The following is a 24092-nucleotide window of genomic DNA, read 5'->3' as shown; positions in this document are numbered from 1 at the left end:
AGGCGCCGCAGGCACGCAGTAAGCACTTAGCACGCATAGCTAGGAAACACAGCTATAGTTACCAAGAATCGCCCCCTACCCCCACCCTTTCTAACTTATCAGGGTGCGAAGTTCTCTCCTGCTGCGGCCGCGGGCGCCTCGGGGTCCGTCGCCTCTGCAGGGACCCCGCCTCCACACGCAGCGCGCGGCCCAAGCCACCCGGTGCGGTTTCGGCGCGCTGACGTGGGCGGATCAAAGCGGCCGCCAGCGCCTTATAAAGCAGTTTGGGCAGCCGGCGCCAGAGATCGCGCCCGCCGAGGCAGAGAGCTCCGGCGAGCCACAGAGCGCAGGCCGGGAGAGCCGAGCACAGCGGAGGAGAACCGCTCCAGAGTCCGCGCAGGACTGGAGCCGGCCGCCTCTTGCCAGGATCACCGGCTTCCTTCTCCTGCCGCTTCGCGAAGAGGGCGTCGGATCCTCACCATCTGCCCAGCCAAGAGTGCACTCAGGCCCTCTGGGGGCCGCGCTCGCCGCTCCCGGGGTCGGCCCGGCAGCGGGGCACGCAGAGCAAGCCCGGCGAGGGCCCCAGGAGGTGAGCAGCCGACTGCGCTTAGCGGGAACCCGTTAGGGCTGGGAGCGGTCGAGTCCGAGGGGGATAGTGTTTCTCGCACCCGCCGCGACCCCTTTGGACACCCACTCCGGGGTAAGCAGTCCAAACCCCCCAATCTACACTTCTCCTCTGCAGCTCTTCAGGAAGACTCCTATCGCCGGGCGCAGCCGCGGGGGTCTGGCGCTCGGGTTTGGTGGAATGCGCGTTGGGGGTGCGTGCTGTACGGTTCTTGCCTCCAACTCCGAGCTTTCCCGGCCCTGGCCCCGACTCGACCCCCTTCCTCCTAGTCGGCGGGCGGATGAGGTCATGCCCGAGCCATCCCGGGGGTGGCGGTCTTGGATCCCGCAGCGAAGGGTGTGTGTGGTGAAGCGGGAGAGTGTGGCAAAAGGCAGAGAAATTCGACCACTCTAAACCGCCATATGGGCGGGGAAGGGGGTGGCGGACGCCTCGCTTTGAAAGAACGGCTCCCGAGGTGGCAGTGACAAGAGAGAACCGAGAACTTGTTTACAGACCTGAGATCTAGGGTGGGGGGTGGGGAGCAGGAGAATCCTATCCCTGGCCCCTCGCGGCACATCTGGAGCCGCCACGAACATCTGGCTCAGCTCACGCACAAGCCCCACAGCCGGGTCCCCGGCGCTGAGGTGCCTGCCTGTCCACAGAAATCCTTGGGGGCGCCGGGGCCGGCTCCAGCGGTTCCTCCACATCACCCTTCCCACTTCCAAAATAACCCGTCCCCGGGGTGACCCAGCCCTCAGGTTCTGCAGTGGAGACATCTATCTCTCCAGACTAGAGGCTGGGGTCAAAGCCGGGTTGCGGGCCCGGCCCAGCCTAGCTTCGCTTCGCAGGTACCCTTGAAGGGGACGCTCGGCGTCACCTGCACGCCGGGGACGTTCCGCGAGCAGCACGTCCCGAGGCTTCAGGCCCCGCAGGCGCCGACCTTCCGCCCGGCGAGAACACTCTGCCCGAGCGATCAGTGCCGGCTCCCAGCCCAACACGGGCGCGTCGGTTTCCAAGGACTTCCAGAGCCCAAAACTTCTGACGAACTGTAGGGAGCGCGAGGCTGCGGGTACTACGTTTGCGGTGCCCAGTGTGTGCAAACGGCCCGGTTTACCGCCCGCTGCAAGCGGGTATAGCTTGGATCTTTCCTCTAACTGGGGCAGGAGAGGACAGCTTAAGTCTTCGAAGAGGCAGCTCTTTGACTCGGGCGCTCTACGCGCCTCACCACAAGGGAGGCGCCGCACCGGGCCTTAAGGAAGGGGTCTGGAAGTTCAGGGCTGACCACGCAAGTGGGTGTCTTATAGAACGACCAGGACCGAGAGGGCTTACTCTACATTCCTGGACACTGACCCCAGGAAGAGGAGGGGACTTGCCCCAAGTCCTACGGCGCGGGACGCTGCTGCCGTCCCACTCGAACCCGGGCTTAGTGCCCCCCGGCGATCACCGGGCTCTGAGAGGCCGAAGAGCACAAATCCCTGCGGCGCAGGCAGAGGGTGACCCAGCGGCCCGCGCGGCTGCCCAGGACAGCACAGAAATAACCGCCAGGGCCCAGAGGCCCAGGCCGGGCGTTGCTTCCCCCAGAGATGAGCTGGGGTGGCGGAGGGAGAAGTCCCGGACCTCTGGGGCCGCTAGGGAAGAGCCGGGAATAGCTGGAGGCCTGGGTCCCCGTCCGCTGTGTGATCCGGGAGGCCCCTCCTCTCTCTGGGCGAGTGGGACTGGACACGGATCCCCCGCTCTCCTCTCTCCGCTTACAGCCCCACTCCCTCCCCACCCAGGAATGCTTTGGAGAAGGGATGAGGAGAGACGGTGACTGGAGTTTCGATCCGCCCCGCCCTCCCCGCCCCCCAGTCAGCCCATTTTTTTTTGTTCTGAGGAGTGTAGTGAACTTCCAAGGTCAGTAAGACAAAAGGTTTGGATACAGGAGAACTCTGCTGAGACACTCGTCCCCCACCCCCTGCATGTTTGTACCAAAGCATGTCTGTGCTGTGCGCCTAGTTGGAGGGGCTCTGAGGAGGAGGAAAAAATGTTCTCAGGGTTTTCTCCTTGCCTTTCCCTGGGTTATACCAAGAGTCTCTAGAAAACGTGTTCAAATCTCTGTGTGTTTAAGGTGCACACACTACATAGGTATACCTAACAGTAGAAATTTCGATGGAGGGGAGCTCCAAGATCCCCAGACTATTGGGAGACTGGAAAGACCTTAGGAGATGTTGGAAAAGTGAAGTCCCCCGGTTTTTAACGTAGTGGGAAACGGAGGCCGGGGTGGTGGCCGAGGGCTTGCTCCAGCTTACACAGGCAGCTGAGAACAGTCCCTTTCGGCTCAAGCGGCCCATTAGGGCTGGAGCCTCCTTCTTCCACTCCCTCAAATCCTTTAGAAAGGAATCCCTTTGTCTCTCCTCCTCCCCAGGGAGAGAGGCTGCGGCTCTTTGTGACTCCGGGCTAGCGCCAGGTGTTGGTGAATTTGGGAGAAGCTGGGAAGGGAGTTAATGAGGTGAGAATGAAGAGGAAAAAAAGAAAAAAGCCGGAGAAAGCAGCTCTGTGGACTGCCGGCGGGCGGGACTGGACGCGGCTCCTCCGTGGCCCGAGCGCACCGCCTGGCGACCAGAGATGGTATCGTTCCCGCCCGCGAGCTTCTCTGTCCGGCCAAAGCTGATAGACCCGCTGCCCCGCCTGAGCTCCGGGCTGGGCACGAGAGACCTGGGACCCCGAACAACCCTCACAGGCAGAAGAGTGTTGCCATCCCATGTCTCATCCTTCCCCTTCACAGATTAAGGAACTGATGCCCAGAGCAAGTTCCCATTTCCTTGTCTTCTGAAGGTCGGTGATCCCACTGACAACCGAGTAGACGTTGGAGTAGAACACTGGGCATGGACCTACCGCTCACCGGCTGAATAATCCTGTTTCACCTCTCTGGTCCTCAGTTTCCTCATCTGTGAGACAAGGGCAGTGACAATACTGATCTCACAGGGCTGCTGGGAGTAACAAATGGGATCGAGTTAGGTGAACAGCGCTATAAAAGGTGAATGAATTGTTCCCGAATCACCTCCAGTTTATAAAGAGGGAAAACAGAAGCCCAGGGGCCAAGAAGAATTGCCAAGTCCATAATAACAAATAATCAGTTCTGCGGGGATATGAATCCAGGTCTTGGGCCCGGAATCTCTCCTGCTTCTCCTCTGGCCCGCCCGTGGCCTCCGCCTTCGGCTCCCTTTGTCCTCTCCTTTCGGTCCCTCGATCTGTGTGTCTATTCTGGTTTCTCTCTCTGCCTTAGTCTCTTTCAGCCTCGTTCTCTCCCTCTCGCTGTCTCTTCCTGTCTCAGCCCGGCCTCTCCCGGTGTTTCTCGTCCTCGCCTTCCCGCGGCAGCCAAGGTCCCAGCCCAAGGGGCGCAAACGCGCTGCCGGAGCCCGCGGGCGGCGCGCACGGGGCCGCGCTAGGTGGACCCGCCCTCCGCCGCCCTCCGGCGGCACCTAATTCGAGCCAGACGCGGGCCGCGTCCCCCAGCCGAGCAGGGCGAGAGGGGACGGCCGCCGTGCGCTCGACCTCCCCAGACCCGGGCCCCTCCTTTGTAATTTGACTAAAACGCCCCCCCCCCACCCCGTCCCCGCCGCGCCTCCCGCCGGGCCCGCCGCCTTAACCCGTGGCCTCGCTCTCCCCGACTGCAGGCGGCGCGAGCGCAAGACGAGCTGCATTGGCCGTGTGGGCGGCTGGACTTCGGCGCGGCTCCTCGAGGGTCGGATCCCCGAGCGCGCCGAGGGTGCGACGATGAGGGCGCGGCCGCAGGTCTGCGAGGCGCTGCTCCTCGCCCTGGCCCTGCAGACCGGCGTGTGCTATGGCATCAAGTGGCTGTAAGTAGGGACTCCGCGTCCACGCGGACAGACCCCGGGACGGGCGGCTGGGGGTGGCGGAGGGCGTTAAGGAGCCTACTGGATGGGGCGAGCGTGCCGAAGATCCGGGTGCCGAACTTGGCTTGGGGGTCGTGGGCAAATCAGTCTTCTTCGTTTCCTCTTCTGCAAAGTGGGGTAACTGTCGTCCTTACCTCCCGGGAGTGGGGAGTGGCGAAGCAGGAGCGAGACCGGGCGTGGGAGGCGATGAGATTGCCACGTCCTGTGCAGCTGACTGTTGGGCAAAGGCCGCTGAGGAGCTGGGAGACCTCCGCAGGGGCAGATAGCAAAAGACACCCTCGTCAAGGGGCACAATCAAGAGGGTTTGCCCCGGCACACAGGGGCCCGCTCAATGTTATGTTTCCTTGTTGGTCTCCTTGACCCTAGCTGGAGGTCAGAAACAGTGCTGACCCCTCGGGTGACCTTGTGAAGTCACTCAACCTCTGAGAAGGTCAGCGTCCTCCTCTGACAAGGAGGATGAGAATCTTCACCTCCCTGAGATCGGAGAAAGAGGTTTATGAAAGAACCTCGTAAACTGTCAGGTGCTGTGCACATGTGAAAGGTATGCCTTCACATATAAATTATTAATGGAGAGGTAGGTGGGAGAGAGAGTCTCACTTCCAGTCCAGCAGAAGGGAGTGCCTACTCTGCCGGGCTGAGGGCTGTGCAGGGGCGAATGAGGAGTAAAACCCAGCCCCTTCCTGGAGTTGCTGCCCCCTGGGCTGGGAGAGATAAGCCCAGGCTGTAAATAACTCAGAGCAGGGCAGAAGCTTCCAAGTACCCTCGGAGAGACCAGAGTGGTGTAGTGGGGGGAGGGGAGGCAGAGGAGGGGAAGACAGCCTGGTGGGGGGCACAGACTTGGGACAATGCAGAGACTTTCAGGGGAGGTGCTTCTAGGCTGGGCCTGAGGAGTTACTTGGAGTTTTGCTGGTGGGGACAACAGTGGGAGGAGGGCACTTTGGGTGGAGGGGACTCCCTGAGCAAAGGCCCGAGAGTCAGAGTCGGAAAGGAGGAGACCGGGACTGGAGTTTGGGATGGGGGCGGGGAGCCATGCAGATAAGACCGGAGAGGGCCAAGGGGAGGGTTCCTGGATGGGGATTAGTTAGAAGACAAGGGCGATTAGTGGCTGGGCTGCCAGCAAACAGTGGCTAGGTCAATGGCCCTGCCCTTTCTGGGGCTGAGTTATCAATTAATTAGTGATTCAAGAGGGGAACCCCATTTTCTTGCAGTTTATAGTTTGCAAGGAGAAGCCTGGGCTTAGTGGTCTCCAGCCCTGGGGCACCAGATCTTCCTAGCTGTCCCTGATGAATTTTGTGAGATATTAGTTATCTTCCTTGTGCTACCAGGGTACCTGACACTGTCAGAGTTGGCAGGAACCTCTCATCCGTAAATCAGCTCCCACCCCATTTTACAGATAAGGAAACTGAGGCCCAGAGAGCGAAAGGATTTGCTGGGGGGCATAAGGGGCATCAGAGGCAGAAAACTGGGGTGAGGGACACTGCTATCATCTCTTCTCTCAGTGGGAATGCAGAGGTAATGAGGCTCTGAGAAGTGCGTGACTTACCCAAGGTGGTAGAATACAGCCTGGATGGCCGGCTAAGCCCAAAGTCCATGCTGTCCCCACTGCATGACTCAGGCTGCCACAGCAATGGGTACAATTCAGACCCTGTCTTAAAGAAACACCACTTCTTGGGGGAGGTAGATATGTAAAATACAAAATGGACTGTGGCCAGTGTCCTAGGAGAGGGACCACGGCAGCCCTGAGGAGAAGTGGTCAGTTCCACCCAAAGACATCAGGAAAGACCTCTGGAAGCAGTGACTTTTGGGCTGGGCTTTGAAGGATGGGTAGGATTTTGAAAGGCAGAGGTGGAATGTGAAGCAGGCATCCTAGCAAAAGCATAGAGGCAGGACGGTGCAGTGGGAGAAACTTGGAGAAACCAGGAATGAGAAAAGCCTAATAAGAAATGCCGCCAGAACATTACTATCATGTGCCAGACACTGTGCTGAGAACTTTAGTTATTTAATCTTGATAATACTCCCTTGAGGTAGGTGATATTTTTATCACCCCCATTTTACAAATGAGGAAACTAAGGTACAGAGAGGTTAAGTAACTCACCCAAGATCACACAGCCGGTTAATGAGGACTGTGGGATCAGAACCCAGGCAGATTGGCTACAAGAGGCCAAACCTCTTAATAGTGGTTAAAGTCTTGCTGGAGCTTAATATAGGCAGGGAAACAGAAAGGGTGGGTTTAAGAATAACACACACATACATAGATATATATATGGCCTTGCTACATGCCAGGCACAGTTCCAAGTTACTTTATGTAGATTATTTCATTTAAATCTCTCAACCACTCTATGAGGTAAGTTCTGTTATTACTCCCATTAAACAGAAGCAGAAACGGAGGCATGGGGAGTTTTTAACTAACAGCAGGCACAGGTAGTAGGTGTCTGACTCTGTGGCTTAACCAACCTGCTGTTGGTCGCAGGGAGCCATAGGATGGTTGGGAACAGGGAAGCATGCAGTGTGGGTAGGAGGCTGGAGACTCATCCAGAAGGCTCAGCTGTCCTGGGGTTGTCCAGGGGGCCCTGCTGCCCTGGACTTTGGAAAGTGAGCTGGAGATGAAAGGGACATTTGACACGTGAACTGAAACCAGATGTGGCTGAGTGACCCAGGATGCCCACCTGTTGGGAACCTGGGACTCAGCCTGAGCTTCCTGGGGGGTTGGGGGCGAGAGAGTCCGAGTCTGGTTGCCCATGGAAGCACTTGACCAGAAATAACCTGAGGACCCCTCCCCCACCCCACCTCCCACCCCAGCCAGGGGCTGGGAAACTCTCAGACCAGCAAGTGTAGAAGACCAGGTCTGTGCCATCCACCCCCTTCTCTTCCTGCCCTGGGTGGGTGGAGGGAGTGGCTGAGGGTGGTTCCTGACTCCTGTGGAACCACTGGGGTTCCCCAGTGAAGGGAAAGGCCCAGAAGGCTGCGAGGGCCCAGAAAGGCTGCCCCACCCTCCCTGGGCAGCCCCCACTCTCCTGCTCTCTCAGGGATGGGGCCTCTTGAGAGAGAAAATCCCAAGAGGTTCCATAAGGGACATAGCTGCAGCAAAGTGGGGTGAAAGGAGCCCCAGACTGGGAGTCAGGAGACCGGGATCCCAGCCCCAGCTCTGCCAGTTCACTAGTCACAGGCCTCAGGCAAATCACTTTAGCCTTAGTCCCAGCTCCCTCGTCTCTAAAATAGGGGTGTAAGGTGCCCTAGCTGGGACCTGGCAGGCCTGGTTCTAGCTTAGTTCTGCCTCTGATCGGCTTATACAGGTCTGGGAAGTCCTGCGCCTCTCTGGGCCTGTTTCCCCATCTGCACTTTGGAAGTTGGCAATGATATGGAAGCTGCTTTTCACATTCTCAGTTGACAAGTCACAGACTAAAGCCAGTTGGGGTGCGGGTGGGGTTCGCAGGTAGATCAGCATGTGAGGCAGGTGGGTGGGCTCCAGTCCCAGGTGACATCTGCGCAGTCATGGGTGTGAAAGGGAGCCCTGTCACCTCTAGGCAGGACTGGATCTGCAGGCTCCAGGTCCCTTCATCTGCCTCAGTTTCCCCATTTATACAGTAGGGAGAGGGAGCTGAACTGGTCCCCTCTTGGCCCTGGAGTCCTAAGAAAAAGCCTGGAAGGGGACAGGAGGACGCTCAAGCCCCAGAGCCCAGGGGCTCCTCCTGCCTGGGCTGGCAGCCACAGCTCCAGGGGTGCTGGGTGAGGGAGCGGCAGCTCTTGGGAGCCCTGGTCCCCTGGGACCTAACTGAGGAGTCACGACTTATCAGCAAGGGAGAGGCCCCCAAGGTCATCCTGGGAGCTGGGGGTACAGAGAGAGACTCTGTTTGCCCCAGTGGCCTAGAACCCAGGTTCCCGCTCCATCCTCCCTGCCACATGGGCAGCATGACGGGATATATGGGATATATGGGATATGGCCCGGGAGAGCCCAAGGGGAGGGAGGTGGATGGGGGCCAAGCAAAGGAAAGGTCTGGCTTGGAGCCTGGGCTCTCCCGCCCCAGGGTCAGCTGGGTCCACAGAGGCAGAACCACACTGCTTCCCAGGAGAAAGGTCATGGGCCCCTAGTCCCCAGCACTGACCAGGGACCCCTCACTTCATCCTGGAAGCCCTCCTCCCCCAGCAGAAGCATGGCTGTTGATGTTAGGATCGACACCATCACCAGACTTTGGACTCCTCCAAGACCTATCCTCATCCCGTCTTCCTCCTGAGGGGGTAGCGTGGACTGAAGGCTATATTCCGGGTGGGGGGGTGGGGGGTGGTGGACCTCCGAGACCTCTGAGCCTGGCTGTCCTGCAGACTCACCTAGTTCTGACTGGGTGGCGACAGCACTCACTTCAGAGCTCCCTAACTGTGGAGTTACAGAGAGAGGCCCTCAGCTCAAAGGAGCATCCCGCCCCCAGCTGGCCAGAGCCCTGCTCAGGTTCAGCAGGAAGGCCCTCCATGGGAGGCTGCCTTACCTGGGCCAGGTACCCAAGGGCTGTCTGAGGGTAGAACTACTGGCAACACCAGGAAACCAACTCAGCAACCGATGGGACAGGGAGGACAGTGGGAGACTAGTAACCAGGCCGGAGACGACAGTGGCCCTGACCTGGATTTGAGTGGCGTTAGGGAGGGAGGCCCACCCAGGTGTGGAGATGGTGCAGCAGACAGGGAGAAGGGGAACTGTGGCTCAGGCCATGGGGTGGAAGGTGAAGCCAATGGCCAGGCTCGGGTGACCCTAAAACACCCTCACCGTGGGAGCCTGCATTACTCATGGACAGGGAACATTATGGATGGGGAAACTGAGGCCTGGGGAGGGACAGTGACTTTCCCAAGGTCACAGGGTCGGTGAGTGGCTGAACCAAAGCTTGTACTCAGTCTCCTGCCTCCCAGCCATTCCCAGAAGAGCCTCTGAACCCCCAGTGAGAGAAGCCCTGGGCCACCCCAGTGGAGGCCCCGGCACAGGCCTTGCCTGTGAACTCTCTTTCTCCTCTGCCCACCTCCTGTCCTCTCTTCCACCTTCTCCCCCATGTTCCCACCCCCACATAGACCAAAATGTTTTCAATTAGGAATCTGCTGGAGTGGAGGCAAGCGGGCAAGATGTCCAGACGGGTAACTCCCCCACTTCCCGCCCTAATCCTTGATTACCTCCCTAAGGGGGACTTAGTTAGAAACGGTCATTACCACTAATTACCAGACGACCCGCTTCGCCCTCCCTGGGAGTGGAAACCGCTGCCTCCCGCCTCCTGGTCTCTGGGCTGCACGCTCCGCTCCGGGGCCGGGCATCCCCAGCATGCAGCTGCGGCGGCGGTGCAGGCCATGGCTGGTGCAGGCAGCTCCCCGTCCCAGCCACTCCCCGCAGCACCTCTTTCTTCCTCCAAGGCCGCACCCCAAGCCTGCCCAGCTCCCCGACCCGACCCCCTGACCTACCACCCACCAGGAGTCTGCCTAACAGCTTCCTATATACCCTCCGCCCAGCCTGGGGAGTTGGAGCCCTCACCAGGGAAAGCCACCACTAAGGTTTCCCTTGCAGCCTCTTCTCTCACAGCCTGCCTGGGGCTGTTGCTTGAGGAGTCTCCATTTCAGAGATGAAGAAACCGAGACCTGGAGTGGCTCAGGGGTTCGCCCAGGGGACCCCAGCCAATGGGACACCCCGGGCACCGTGAGCACGGAGCACCCCTCCCCAGGGGCCGCAGGGCCCAGCACTCAGGAATCGCCTGTTAGCCTGAGCTGAACTGCCTATTATCCCACTTCTTGGTTGGAGCAGAAGCCCAGGGAAATGAGATGGAGGCAGTGCCACTGGGGGAGCCTGGTGTTTTATTTGCTCGTATCTTTTTTTATCCTTCCCATTCTACAGCTGAGAAAAAAGGCTGGGGGTGGGAGGGAAAGAAAGTCGGGTGAGGGTGAAGGGCAGAGTGGGATCAGGACAGGCTGGGTGTGGACAGCCCCCCAGCCGATGCCCAGCAAAAGGGGACCCGGGAAGGAGAGGATGGACAGCCTGAAGGGGGAGGACTGACCGCAGCAGGAGGCGGGGCCTCTGGGGCCTGGGGACGCCCACACGCACAGCCCTGGCTCTGCCTCAGTGTTCTGCTCTGTACAAAGGGGCAGTAGCACTCTCATCCAGGCCGACACCTTCCTTCCGGGTGTTGTGAGAAGGGTGTTGTGAGAACGGGAGGAGGCCTGAAAGAGGGGCTCTGTAAACTCTGAAGTGTACGTCACAACAGCAGCAGCTGCAGGTGTGAACAGTGTAAGCCTCTGAGTGCTGCTGGGGGAGGGGGAGGGGCTGTTAACAACCAAGAAACACCCCGAGGCGATGACATATGCCTTTGTGTGGTCAAGCCCCAGCCGGTGAAGGCTGCAGGAATTCAGACCACAGGTTCACAGAGGTTTCCCAGTGTAGGCGGGCTCCAGTGGCTCAGAAGGCCGGGGATCACCAGAACGGTCCAGTTTAGGTCAAAACTCTCGGCCTGAGGTCTGCACTGCATTCCGTCCCGTGCTGGGTGTCGGCATCCAGAGACACGAAACATTTCCCTGCTTAGGGTGGGGTGGGGTGAGGGGAGACTGCCCAGGACACCCACAATCAATCTCAGACAGGCTGGGTTGTGTCATCGCAACGGCAGACACCAGGCTGTGCCTGCTTGCCCTGCACCAGCCTCCTGGGTCTCTAGATGATTAGAAGTTGCATCGTTTGGGATCATAGGGTAAGCGGTGCATGGTGGAGAGTGAGAGGCAGCAGGAAGTAAACTAACCTATTGAGTACTTAATGTAACACGTATTATCTCGTTCAGGCTTTGTAATACCCCTACAATGTAGTAGTCTCCATTTTGTAGTTGATGCCCCGAGAGGGGCATCAGTTTGCCCAAGGTTGCACAGCACAGAGGGCAGAACTTGAGTTAGAACCCAGCTCATCTGGCTCCCTCTGGTCCAGGTTTCACCTGACAGAGGGATCCCATCTATGAATGTTCCAAATACTTCATACATTATCTTATTTAAGCCTCATCAGATAGCCTTTTGAGTTAGAAATGATCATTTCCTTATAGCAGATGAGGACCATGGGGTTCAGAGAGATTGGAAAACTTATCCACGTCACACAACTGGTGTCTGAAGCCCGTGCCCTTCTCCAGGCCAGCCCTGGAGTTGGAACACAAGCTGGATCATTGCCTTGTAACTGTTGGTAGGTTTATCCAGCCATTAGACCAGGGGCTCCTTGAGAAAAGGATCTGTCTTATGTTCATTACCAAATAAGACATTTGAGGACAGGTGCTTAATAAATACTTCTTCCCCAAGTAGATCAAGTTCATCCATTCATTCCGTTTCTGGAGCAGGGGGAAAGGCCCTCCTGGCATCAGGAAACGCTTGGGGGAAGGAGACTCTGTGGTGTGTCAGGGAAGCCAGGAGTCTGGCAGGCCGGGGCTTAGTGCACATGGGGGTTGAGGATGAGGGGCTGGAGAGGGTCGGGGGCCAGGTGTCGAGAGGCCCTGAGTGTCAGGTGGCAGCTGTTGGCCTTGACCAGGTGGGTGTGAGGAGACCGCCCGTAGGTGGGAAAAGATCACCAAGGCGATCTTCATAGTAAGTGCCATTTGTTGCTGACCACAGCGTGTCGGCTCCGGGCAGAGCATGTGATGCACATCGTTTGATTTAATCCCTCAAATAATGCTGGGAGAAGAGGTTAAGTAACTCACTCAAGGTCACAGGGGGTGGGTTGAGGTGGAGCCAAGAGTCTACCCAGGTCTGTGCTATTCCCCTGCCACCGGGCTGTCTCCTTTGGGATCTTGGGCCAGGGGTTCTGGGATCTGGGTCTCACCAGGTCTCAGCCCCGACCCTGCTGTTGCCGTGGCAGCTGGGACCCTCAAGCACTTGTGGCTGCAGATCAGCCTCGTTCTGCCCCCCTGACTTTATTGGGTTGCTGAGAGCCAGCTGGCTCTGGGAGTCCACATGCCTCCCTACTAGGCTGGGGTGGGGGGCTGAGAGCAAGTCAGTGTGGAGCCCTTTAGGGGCTGCTTCTCTGATGCAGTCTGCTTCTCAGAGCCTGGCGGAAAGATCCAGGATGGGGCCCTGATCCTGGATCTTGGCATCTTAGTGCCCAGAGTCAGGATCTGGGAATATCTTAGGTCCTATAACATCACCAGGTATCATAGAGATCCTTAGGCCAGCATCTCCCAAAGCATGGATGATACAGCACTCTTCAAGCAAAGGCTTTGTGCTCAGTATGCTCAGCCTGTTGCTGCAGGCTGCAGGACTTCTCAGTGCCTTTAAATGCTAATATGCATCATGACTTTCCAAGGGGGACACAGCACTCCATGTCCCCCAGGTGTACTTGGCCATCAGTTCCTTTTTCAGAGTGTTTCATTAGAACCTATTCTGGGAAATATGGTTTACAGGTACAGACAGAAGTCCAGAGAAGGGCAGTGATTTACCTAAGGTCACACAGCAAGTTAGTGGCAGAGTCTGGATTAGAAACTAAGTTTTTTCAAACACTCACCAAATGGAGTGGCTTTTTAATCCTTTAATAACAGTGCTCTGCATATGTGTTGGACTTTAATACAGGGATTTAAAAATTAAATGAAATGGGAAGCTCTTAACTCAAGTTGCACATATGGTAAATGCTTAATAAACAGTATATATTTATAATGATGATTATAATCATCTAGCAGTTAGCATGGTGTCTGGCACATAGTGGGTTCTCAATGTTGAATGAATGAACAAAGAATAGTAACTCCAGCTCACACACTGTGTGAATAAGGTAATGGATGTGAGTGCTTTGTGAGCTGGTAGAACTGTTTATTGCTAGCATAATTGTGGAAAATCTTAGGCAGGATAGGGGTTGTGTTCCCATGTTATAAATGAGGGCCTGAGGTCCAGAGAGGGACAGTGATGTGCCCAAGGTCACACAGGGCTTGGAGTGGAGCCATTGCTCCGACTGCTTGGGTGCTTTGCCTCCTGGCTGGCTCCTTCCCACGAAGGCCCCAGAGTCCCCTGAGGAGAAGGCCAGAGTCGGGAGGGCAGGTGGGAGCAACGCTGCCCCTCACTGCCCTGTCTCTCCTTCCACTGGTCGCTGCCCTTTGGCGGTGTGCAGGGCGCTGTCCAAGACTCCGGCGGCCTTGGCGCTGAACCAGACCCAGCACTGCAAGCAGCTGGAGGGCCTGGTGTCTGCACAGGTGCAGCTGTGCCGCAGCAACCTGGAGCTCATGCACACCATCGTGCACGCTGCCCGTGAGGTCACGAAGGCCTGCCGCAGGGCCTTTGCCGACATGCGCTGGAACTGCTCATCCATCGAGCTCGCCCCCAACTACCTGCTCGACCTGGAGAGAGGTAGGGATCTGGCTGAGCTGCTGGGGCCTGCTGAATGCAGCAGGTATGGATGAACAAATGCAGGCCTAAATACATGTGTGTTTAGTTAGGCGGATGAATTCACGGATGGATGGCTACGTGATAGTGGATGGATGGATGGACAGACAAATACTGGCATGGATGGCTGAACATATGTGTGGATGAATCAATCATAGATGGGGTATTCAGGCATGAATTAATGAATGAATGAATGTTTGGATGGGTGCATATACCAGGCAGGGGAGTCTGCATGATAATACAAACGCACACATGCCCTATTGCATGAATGAAGGAATGAATGATGCCTGCTTCATGATCCAAAGTCCTTGCTTCCTGCACTTAAGGCCACATGTCAGAGGCCACATAAGAGAGAATGCTATAAAGCCCACCCTCATGGGCAGAGGCAGGGGTGCCGACTGAGATTGCTGTGAGATGCACAAAGTGAGGTAAGGACTGAAGAAGGACCACCTCTGCTGTGGGGGACCCATGAGGATAGAGAGGTAGTTAATGGGTAGAAACACTTCTATCGACCCAATCCATCCCCTGCACGGTCACGCCTCTCTCGTGGATCCTTAATGGAAATGCTCACGTGCATGTACGTGACAAGCTTGCTTCCTTCCCATGTTACCTGAACTCTAGAACAAGCCTGTGAGGTAGGTATTATCACCCCCATTCTACAGTTAAGGAAACCGAGGCTCGGGAAGAGGAAGCAGCTTCCTAGTTCAGAGGTGGAGCCAGGGCTGAGACCCCAAGGCCTTTCCATGGCACCCACAGCTGGGCCCTGTACACACTGGTCTCCCCTATCAGTCATGAGTTCTTGGGGGAGCTCAGGACTGTGCCTCCATTTCTATGAAGCAGCTCCTGATGCTGAGTGCAGGAACAAGCAGGGGTGAAAGTCTGGAATGGTGAGTGTGAGTGAGTGTACAGGCCGGCACGTGGCTGAACGTGCACGGGGAGAGAGAGGGGTGGCACTGATGGCCCCCGAGCCGTCCTCCACCTGCACACCCTGGTTACAACCCCAGCCCCCAGTCAGCCCCACCCAGCTGGGCCAGGGAGCCGGGAGGGGACAGGGTCCTATCCCTGGATTGGCCCTGCCGGGGCTGACCCTGCATCCCCCTACCCCACAGGGACCCGGGAGTCGGCCTTCGTGTATGCGCTGTCGGCGGCCACCATCAGCCACGCCATCGCCCGGGCCTGCACCTCCGGTGACCTGCCCGGCTGCTCCTGCGGCCCCGTCCCAGGTGAGCCACCCGGGCCCGGGAACCGCTGGGGAGGATGCGCGGACAACCTCAGCTACGGGCTCCTCATGGGAGCCAAGTTTTCCGATGCTCCTATGAAGGTGAAAAAAACAGGATCCCAAGCCAATAAACTGATGCGTCTACACAACAGTGAAGTGGGGAGACAGGTAACCACCCACCCCACCCGCCCCAGATGGTTGTGCTTGTGCCGTCGGCTGGGAAAGGGCCAGCCAGTGTGCCGATGGAGGGGGGACGGGGCGGAGGGTGGGCCCTGACTGACCCACACCCAGCGCGCTCTCTGACCCCCTCAGCTCTCCCCTCTCCGGCCGTTTGGGGCTTGCCTGACCCCTCCTCCGGGGAGTCCCTCGGGATTTGGGCTGGAGAACATTGGGGGAGCAGAGGAGCATTGAGCAGGAGCCGGGAGCTCTGAGTTCTGGCCTTGGCTCTGGCACTGACTCGCTGTGTGATGTTGGGCAAGTTGCTTCCTCTCTGGCCTCGGTTGTTCCCGTCTATAAAACGGCGGGGTGACTGGATGCTCCCCATCTGCCGGGATCCTCAGGCTGTTCCTCTGGGGTCCTGAGCTGAGGGTCACGTGGGAGGAGACGTGGGCAGGCTGTGGCCAGCAGTCTTATGCTGAGGAGTCATCTTCTTGGATTTAACAGGGACACCCTTCCCAGCCTCCAACCCATGCGACCTCCAACACAGTTTCCTCCAACATCGATTTCACTTTCATTTCAATATCATTTTTTCATTTCACACCAATTTTTCCCTTTTTCCTCAACCCATTTCCCAAAATGTTGGGTGAGCAAATGCGTAAATGAATGAATGGAACTTTTTATTTTTTGAAAATTAAAAAAACACCACTTGATACCAATCTGTGTGGCAGACACCGTGCTCAGTGCTTAACTGATTTTTGCTTCTGTGATTCACAAAACAGCCCTGTGGGAGGTACTATTGTCCCTTTTTTACTGATGGGGAAACAGGCCCAGTGAGAGGCAGACCTGCTCCTGGCCATTGGCCAGTGTCGAGTCTGGACTTCACCTCGTTAGCCCTCCCCGCAGCCTCGGATGCCCGTGTTACAGAAGCCCCGAGTGAGGCCTAAAGAACAAAGGCACACAGGCGGGGCCCAGCTCCAGTCTCCACCTTCCTCTCTCTCCAGTCTCCCTCATGGGAGGGGTCTAGGATGTCCAGGTCATCCTTGGACAGTTGGGGAAACTGAGGCCCAGGCATGCACCTGCCTCCCAGCCCCGTCACCTGCCTCTGGAGCCAGGGATCAAGCGGGAGCCCTTTGCCAGCCTGGCCTGAGAGCCCACCCCATTCCCACCACCACGGCCAGCCCTGAGCCTCACGCTGCCAGGGCACAGCCCCCACTCCCCACCCCCAGGGCAATCCCAAGGGGGCTCAGCCTCAGGGGCACATGAGGCCTGTCCCCAGGGCCCTGATGCCAAGGAACTGGCCCCCCTCAGGGCCATCTTCCAGTGGGTGCAGCACCCCTCCACCAGGCTGCAGGATTGAATGGGATCACGCATACGGCATGACTAGCACAGGGCCTGGCACATGGCGGCCTCAGGCCCATTGCCTCCCATCTCATGCTGAGGAACCGAATATAGTTTACCTTTTATGATGACTCAAAAGTATCTCCATGTCCTTGAGAGGTTGAACATGCCCCTGGAATTGTGTGCTTCATTCCTTTGCATTGCCACAGGTTTTGCTCAGCAAATCCCAGATTTTATATCCAAAAGGCCTCCCTTGTTCCCCACTTCCTGGTGCTGGGAGAGGGAAAGGAGCCTGGGAACCTTGACCAGCTCCCTCACTAACTCACTGAGTGACTTTAGGCCAGTCTCTGCCGTCCTGTGCCTCAGTTTCCCCATCTCTTCGATGCAGGTGGTGGGTCTGGATGACCTGTGATCCTCACAGCTTCTTACACAGGGCAAGCAGGAGGGAAGGACCCCAGGGCCTCTCCTCTGAGTCCTGTGTAGAAAGAAGGGGGCTTAGAGGGCAGAACTGAAAGGCCCTTAGAAAGTCACTAACCCATGTCCCTCAGGTGTAGACGGGGAAACCGGGGCCCAGGGAAGATGGTGTGGCAGAGTCGTTACTTAAACTGATTTTTTAAAACCAGTATTAATTTAACTTTTATAGTTCACAATACCCTTTCATATATGTCATCTCATTTAATCCCTTCAACTCTGCAAGGTAGAAATTATGTGTCCATTTAGCACATCAGAGGCACTGCATGTAAGAGGCAGGAGAACTGGCGGTGGAGGGAAGGGGCAAGGCAGGCCAGGGGGATCTTGTCCCCATGCACTCACCTCCTCCCTCCCTCCCTCCCTCCCTCCTTCTCCCTCTCCTGCCTTCCTCACTTCCTTTCTTCTCTTGGTTTTCCTTTTTCCCAGCAAGCATTTAGTGAGCTCTATTTTTGCGTGAGTGAGAAAGCATGGAGCAATGAAAAGCCACAGCTTTTGGACTCACCCTCAGACCTGGGATCAATTCTCAGCTCCGCGATTTTCTAGCTTTGCAACCTTAGTCATGAGACTTGGCCTCTCCGAGCCTTTGTTTCCTCTTTGTAAAATGGGGAAAATAATAATACCTCCCCTGAAGGGCTGTTGAAATGATTGAGCACTACATGTGTTAGAGCACTTGGTATACAGTGGGTGCTTGATAAATGGAATACATTATCCTTGCAAAGGTCACTCTGGCTCTGCCAGCCTCTCTCAGCTGTACCCCAGCTTGGAGGAAGAAAAGAGGACCCCCAACTCCTCCCAGCTTTAAACCAAAAAGTTCTGTCACTTGAGGCCCAGAGCGGGTTGTGACCCCCTGGGAGCACCTGGCCATGTGGGTAGGATCTGGAGCGGGCCAGGGTCCTGGCGCAGGCCAGGGAGGGGGCTGTGGCCGCCCAGCCCGACGCCCTCCCCTGTCCGCAGGCTCTGCGCGCCTCTCTGGAAATGAAGTGTAAGTGCCACGGGGTCTCTGGCTCCTGCTCCATCCGCACCTGCTGGAAGGGGCTGCAGGAGCTGCGGGACGTGGCCGCTGACCTCAAGACCCGCTACCTGTCGGCCACCAAGGTGGTACACAGACCCATGGGCACCCGCAAGCACCTGGTGCCCAAGGACCTGGACATCCGACCTGTGAAGGACTCGGAGCTCATCTATCTGCAGAGCTCACCTGACTTCTGCATGAAGAATGAGAAGGTGGGCTCCCACGGGACGCAGGACAGGTAAGGGTCTGCTCCCCACCCACCCTGGCAGGAAAGGGTCAGCTATGTTGCACGTCCCATACCCCAGCTCAGGGCTAGGCACATGGCAGGGCCTCAGCTGGTGTTTGGGGAGTGGTTTCACTGCACAGCTGAGGGAGGTGGCCCAGGAATGTCTGAGTGGAGATGCCAGGGTATAGTGGCAGGAGGGTCCAAGCTTCCGGGAGTGCCTGATGTGCACCTCGGCCACACAGGGGCCCTCAGGGAATGGAGACTAGTAAGGAGGCCCCCAGCCTACCTTCCCCCTTGTGGAAGAGACAGAAATGGGAAGAGACCATGACTATATCAGGAGACAAAGGCTGGGAAAGTAGCTGCCTGGTCTTTGGTGGTTAAAGAATGGTGCTCAGTGGACCAGGCAAGGGAGACAACAGCAGGCCATTGGCTTCACAGGGCAGACTTCACAGAGAAGGGGTCTTTTGAAGTGGGTCCTGGCATATGAAGAGGAGTTTGCCAGGCTCACACAGAGGGTAAGGGCCTGCCAGACTGATGGTGTAGTATGTGCAGTAACCCCCAAGGCTGGCTTCATACCAGGGCTTGCTCCCGAGTCCTGGGCCCTGGAATCCCTTGAGGGCAGGCCAGGTCTGACTGGTCTCTGTGCCCAGCATTGCCCAATCCAGGCAGGCCTTAAGAAAGGATGAGGTCGTGATCTTCACTCAGCTGCCCCACTGACTTCTGCCTCGACTCCCTGGTGCACTGGAAACCCAATTCCATTTTCAGAAATGTGACTGAGGGAGCTCAGTTACACCCAGGGTGTTTTGGAGCTGGTCAGGGCCTGGGAGGTCTTCAAAGTGATTTACTTGAAATGTAGGTCACCCCTCCTCCTCCCCTGCGGAACTCCTCAGCACTGCCTTCTGCCTGCAGACCCCAGTCTGCCCCTTAGAACAGCTTCCAGGCTCTGCAGAGGCTGCGCCTACCAGCCTTTCAGTGGCGACCTCACACCCTTGCACTTTTGCCGTGCCCTGAACCTGCCTGCAGGCCTTGGTTCTGCTGGTACCGCCCTCTCTTTCGCTTCGTCATCGAGTTCCTGCTAAACCTCCCAGCCCCTGCTCAAGAGCCACACCCTCCTTGAAGGGACCCCAATCTGCTCAGAAGGAATGCACATCTCCCTACTTGATGGGCTTGTGGTGGGACAGTCTTTCTTGGCAGGTTCTTCTCTGGTTCCATCCCTTGCCCAGGGAAGCCACCTCCCCTCTTAGGGCTTGGTTCCCTGACCCCTGCAGTGGGTGGTGTAAGGGATGGGCCTGGCTGGTGCCTGGCCCCACATGTGCACTTAGCGTGTGGGGAAGGGCTCTGGAACTTCCACTGAGCTGGGGACCTGGCTGGGTTAGACCTCCACCCGGGTGCAGGGCGGGCCTTGCCATCCCGGAATCCCCAAGGGTAGTAATTCTGGGCCTAACGTGGAATAAGTCCTCAGAAATTGTTTGTTGAATGAATACATGAAGGAAGGATAAATGTCATACAACCTCCTCTCTGGGTAGATGAGGAACTGAGGCACAAGGGGACATGGGGAGGCAGCCAGCCCGTGGCCACTCAGACTTCCTGGTCTGCACAGAGAGCAGGTGAAACCAGGGCACCAAACTCCTATCCAGACGTGCAGCCTTTGGGATAGCAAGGTCAGCCTGCATCCCGTAGCAGGATGGTACCTCCTTGCCCGGACACATGTGCACCCTCTCCCCAGGCCCCGGCTCTCTTCCATCTCCTCCTGGGGGCCCCCTGGCTCCTAGTTGCACAGCTGGGGCTGGGGTGGCTACAGCTGGCCCTATTCTGGCTGCGGCAACCAGGACAAGAGGGAGGGACAGTGGGAGCCAGCAGGGACTGCAGACATGCCATGTGCCAGGTGAAGCTGGGGAGGCTTCAGGAGAGTTGGCATTTCCCAAAGATGGTTCCGGACAAATCTAGTCCTGAGATGCTACAACAGAAAGAGTTCTGCAATCAAATACATTTGGGAAATTCTCTTTGGCGCTTCACAAGGCACGATAACATAGTACAGGGTGTGAGGTATCCTGCAGTAAAGGCTCTGCCTAAGCCAGTGTTTCCCACGGGTATTGGCTATGGAACTCTTTTATTAAGGAGCCCCTAATAGCATTCCCCAGAACTAGTGCTCTGCAGGGTTAAAAGAATATTGAACCAGAGAGAGGTGTCTGAGAACGTGTCTGGCACATAGTTGGTGCCCGGCCAGCATTTGCTTCCTCCGCAGCCCATGTTCCTGGCTCCAGGAGAGGGAGGGCTGGTTTAGGGGTCTCCATCCTCACAGGCCAGGGCTGCACACTCTGCAAGGGGTCCCAGGCTCCCATCTGCAGGCCAGATTGAGGGGGTCAGGCGGAGGCAAGTGAAGATGGAACCAGGTCACGCCAGGGGGACAGGAAGGCGCGGAGAGCCTGGGCTGAGGCAGCCAGGGTGGGGTGCAAAGAGGATAGGGCTGGGGGAGGGGGTTCTGGAACACAGAGGGACTGGGGTAGCCCTCCAAGGACCCCAGAGCAAACCGGGTCTTCCTGGGTGCAGGAGGGACCGTGAGTGCGTGTTGGGGAAGGGCAGTTTTGAGCCTGACACTGCAGCTCCCTTGCTGTGTGAGCTTGAGAAGGTCCCTTCTCTTATCTGAGGTTCAGTGTCGTCATCTGTGCAATGGGGATGAAAACACACCTCCTAGGGTTGGCGAATGATCCTCCTTACTAGGCAGTGTCACTCATCTGGAAAGTACTGGGGAGGAGTCTCCCCTCCCTCCGGTACCCCCAGGCTGCCCGGCCTTCCCAGCCCAGCCATCCCCACCTGGCCCCTGGGACTTGCCCTCCATTTCCACCCCCCAACCCCTTGCTTTGGGGAACACCAGCCTCTAGGCTTCCTGCCTTGCTCAGCTTGTAGTGGTTCCTCTGCAAATGGGCTTCTGCAGACATCGGCATCTGCCAGCTTTCTCTGCAGTAACAAGCTACCCCCCACTCCCCACTCAGTAGCTTCTACCCACACACTCCTATTTCTTGCACCCATCACAGGAGGCTGCATTTCAGCTGCACTTTTCCTGAGCTCTGGCGTGTGCAGGGAGAGATGCCAAGTGCTCGGGTTGAGAGAGGGAAGCCCAGGGGCTGGGGAAGGTTTCCTGGAGGAGAAATGTGAACGGCGGTAGAGGAGGGGATTTGGTGTGCAGGGGCTGGATGTCAATGAGCTTTGTTAACTGGAAAAGGCATGTGTTCAGGGATATCTCTATAGAGGCTGGTCCCTGAGCTGGGGAAGGTAAGACAACTTGCATCCACCCTGGGAAACTGAGGCCTCATCAGCAGTCGGGATTCCAAACCCTAGCCCTCTTGTCAAGTTTCTTCCAGAGGCCCACACCCCAGGGCCTGGGCCTGCCCTGGCTGGGAAGGTCCGGTCCGAACCATCCTGGTGGCCCCTCCCTGGGCCCATGGTCCTTTCTCTAGGTCTCCCCTTCCCCACCTTCTTCTTCCAGACACCATCTCAGGCCTCCTGTGGCTCTGAGGTTGGAGGTCAGGTTTTCAGATGTTGTATGTCAGGGATCCAGAAATAATAAAAGTGGAATCCTGCCCCTTCTTGCCTCTGAGGGTAGATGTGTTGGCCAGAGGCCTTCAGGAGAAAGCTGAGAGGGACTAGTGGGTTTTGAGTGGCTAATCTGAAGCCCAGAGAGGTTAACTAACTTGCCTCAAGTCACACAGCTAGTGAGCAGCAGAGCTGGGATTTGAACCCTGGTCTGTCTAGCTCTGGGGCATGTGCTCTTCCTGCTGCCCCCTCCTGCCTCCTGCTCAGAAACTGCTTGCAGCCCCACATGCAGGTCCCTTGCTGTCTGTGTCTCTAGGTACTCCCCTCCTTCCCACCCTATCACCCCTGCCCGCCTCAGGCCTCAGCCCCTCTCACCCAGCTGCTGCCAGCCTCCTCCCTGGCCTTCCTGCCTCCAGCCCTACCCTTCCACCTGTTCTCTCACTGTTCTTATAGCAGGTCAGGTCCTTTGCCTTTGGCCAGGCTGTGCCCTCCTCTGTGTGTTGGATTTCTGCTCATCTTTCAGGAAATAGCCTAGCTGCCCCTCCTCCTCTAGGAGGGCTGGCCCACAGACCCTGTGCTCACCCTGTGTGGCCTTGGGCAAGTCCCTTCCCCATTCTGTGCCTCGGCTTCTCCATCAATAAACATGAGGTTGGATGTGGTCATCCCTAGGTCTTGGCCATCTCAGGCATTCTGGGACTCCTCTGTCCACATGGCTGTGGGGATCCTTCTGCCCCTGCCCAGTGCCCCAGGCCCCTGCTGCTCTATCCACAACTGTGTCCCACGGAAACATCCCTGTCTGAGCTGCGCCTCCGCTTAGCTAGAGGAATGGCCAATCTGAACAGATGGTTTTCATGAGGCTGAAGAACCAATAGCAGCAGAAGGATATTTGCATTTTATGGGGGGGTGTCCAGTGTCTTCTTATCCCAAAATGTGATTCAGGAAGAAATGCAGCCCCTGGCAGGTCCATGGCTTGGGTTCCCTTTGGGGTGGAGAGAGACGGCACTGGACTTGAGTTTAAAGCCTGTGTGTTCACCCTGTGTGCTCAGCCCCTCCTTGAGCCCATTTCCCCATCTGTATAATGGGTCTACTAATCCCACCAACCCAAAGACACGGTGTGCCTCCAGTTAAGAGAAAATCCTGGAGGGAGGTGCCTGACCCACAGGAGGCACACCAGTGACACCCCCCCTCCCCCCCGCAACAAACACTGTGCCAGATGCTTACTGGTCTCACATCCAGTGCCACGTGTGTTTCAGAATCTGCTCTGGGAGTCTAAAAGTAAAAATGGTCTTTACAATCACTGCAACATGATGAAAGATCAAATAAGACAGTCTGGTCTGAGTATCCATCCTTCAAGTGTTCTTTAGAAGTAGAAGAAATAGAAAAGGGACAACCCCAAGAAAACGAAACCACCCCATCATTGTGACGAATGCTTATCAGAAAAATAAGGAAATGTTAGAAGTGCCCTTAGATAAGCTATTTTCAATTCCCAAAAGCTCAAGGCCTGGAAGTGGGCACCTCCCAAGGTGGGGGGACCTAAGTTTGTGGGGAGGCTGTGGCTGCCTGTATCTGGGGAGCTGTGGGGCGTCAGGGGGAGCTGACCGGGCCCTCACTGACCTCCCCTCGTCCGCCCTGCCCCCCACAGGCAGTGCAACAAGACCTCCAGTGGCAGCGACAGCTGTGACCTCATGTGCTGCGGCCGTGGCTACAACCCCTACACGGACCGCGTGGTCGAGCGGTGCCACTGCAAGTACCACTGGTGCTGCTACGTCACCTGCCGCAGGTGCGAGCGTACCGTGGAGCGCTACGTCTGCAAGTGAGGCCTGGGTCCCCCGCCCAGCCCGGGAACACGGACTCCTCCGAGGCCGGCGGATTCTTTTGCTTCTAAATCCCAGATGCCAGGCCTGGGAGGTGGGTCGTGCCTTGCCTCCACTTGGAAGCCACCAGGAACGGAAGGCCTGGCCACTGGAGCTGGAGGGCCGGGACATCAAAGGAAACCAACGAGATTAAAAATAACCTAGCAGCCCAAGGCCCGGCGTGCAGAGTGCACACACGCTGCCTTCCAGGCGGGGTTAACAGGCCAGGGGCATTGGTTTGCCAGACTGGGACAGACTTGACCCTTCACAGCCTGAGAAGGGGGATCTGGCTGCCCACGCAGCCGCTGGAGACCCCCGACCCACTCCAGGGTCCGAGCCTGCTGGGCCCCACCACATGGAACCACTAGCTTGGGTTGTAAATGTTTTTCTGTTTTTTGTTTCTTCCTCTGGGATGTGGGAGCTACAGACATATTTATAAAGCATAGCTTTTTC

General features: G+C 57.2%; 1 protein-coding gene across 1 annotated transcript; it reads left to right on the top strand.

Moving 5' to 3' along the window:
* The first annotated feature begins 291 nt into the window (after positions 1–291).
* Positions 292–24092, top strand: WNT11 (Wnt family member 11). Its single transcript, XM_037838910.1, has 6 exons — positions 292–568; positions 4240–4422; positions 13559–13794; positions 14940–15217; positions 17972–18264; positions 23429–24092. The coding sequence occupies exons 2-6, from the start codon at positions 4340–4342 to the stop codon at positions 23601–23603; spliced, it is 1065 nt and encodes a 354-aa protein (XP_037694838.1). The 5' UTR covers positions 292–568; positions 4240–4339; the 3' UTR covers positions 23604–24092.

Source organism: Choloepus didactylus, chromosome 6, assembly GCF_015220235.1.
Source record: "Choloepus didactylus isolate mChoDid1 chromosome 6, mChoDid1.pri, whole genome shotgun sequence".
NCBI classification, from domain to species: Eukaryota; Metazoa; Chordata; class Mammalia; order Pilosa; family Megalonychidae; genus Choloepus; species Choloepus didactylus.
This window is presented reverse-complemented; position numbering and strand designations above follow the sequence as displayed.

What these genes read in the sequence shown, in the direction of transcription:
- WNT11 (XM_037838910.1), top strand. Translation starts at nt 4,340, where the DNA reads ATGAGGGCGCGGCCGCAGGTCTGCGAGGCGCTGCTCCTCGCCCTGGCC. An exon ending in ACAGTGAAGTGGGGAGACAG is followed by an intron (nt 15,218 to 17,971) that starts GTAACCACCCAC and finishes CCCTGTCCGCAG; the next exon opens with GCTCTGCGCGCCTCTCTGGA. An exon ending in TCCCACGGGACGCAGGACAG is followed by an intron (nt 18,265 to 23,428) that starts GTAAGGGTCTGC and finishes TGCCCCCCACAG; the next exon opens with GCAGTGCAACAAGACCTCCA.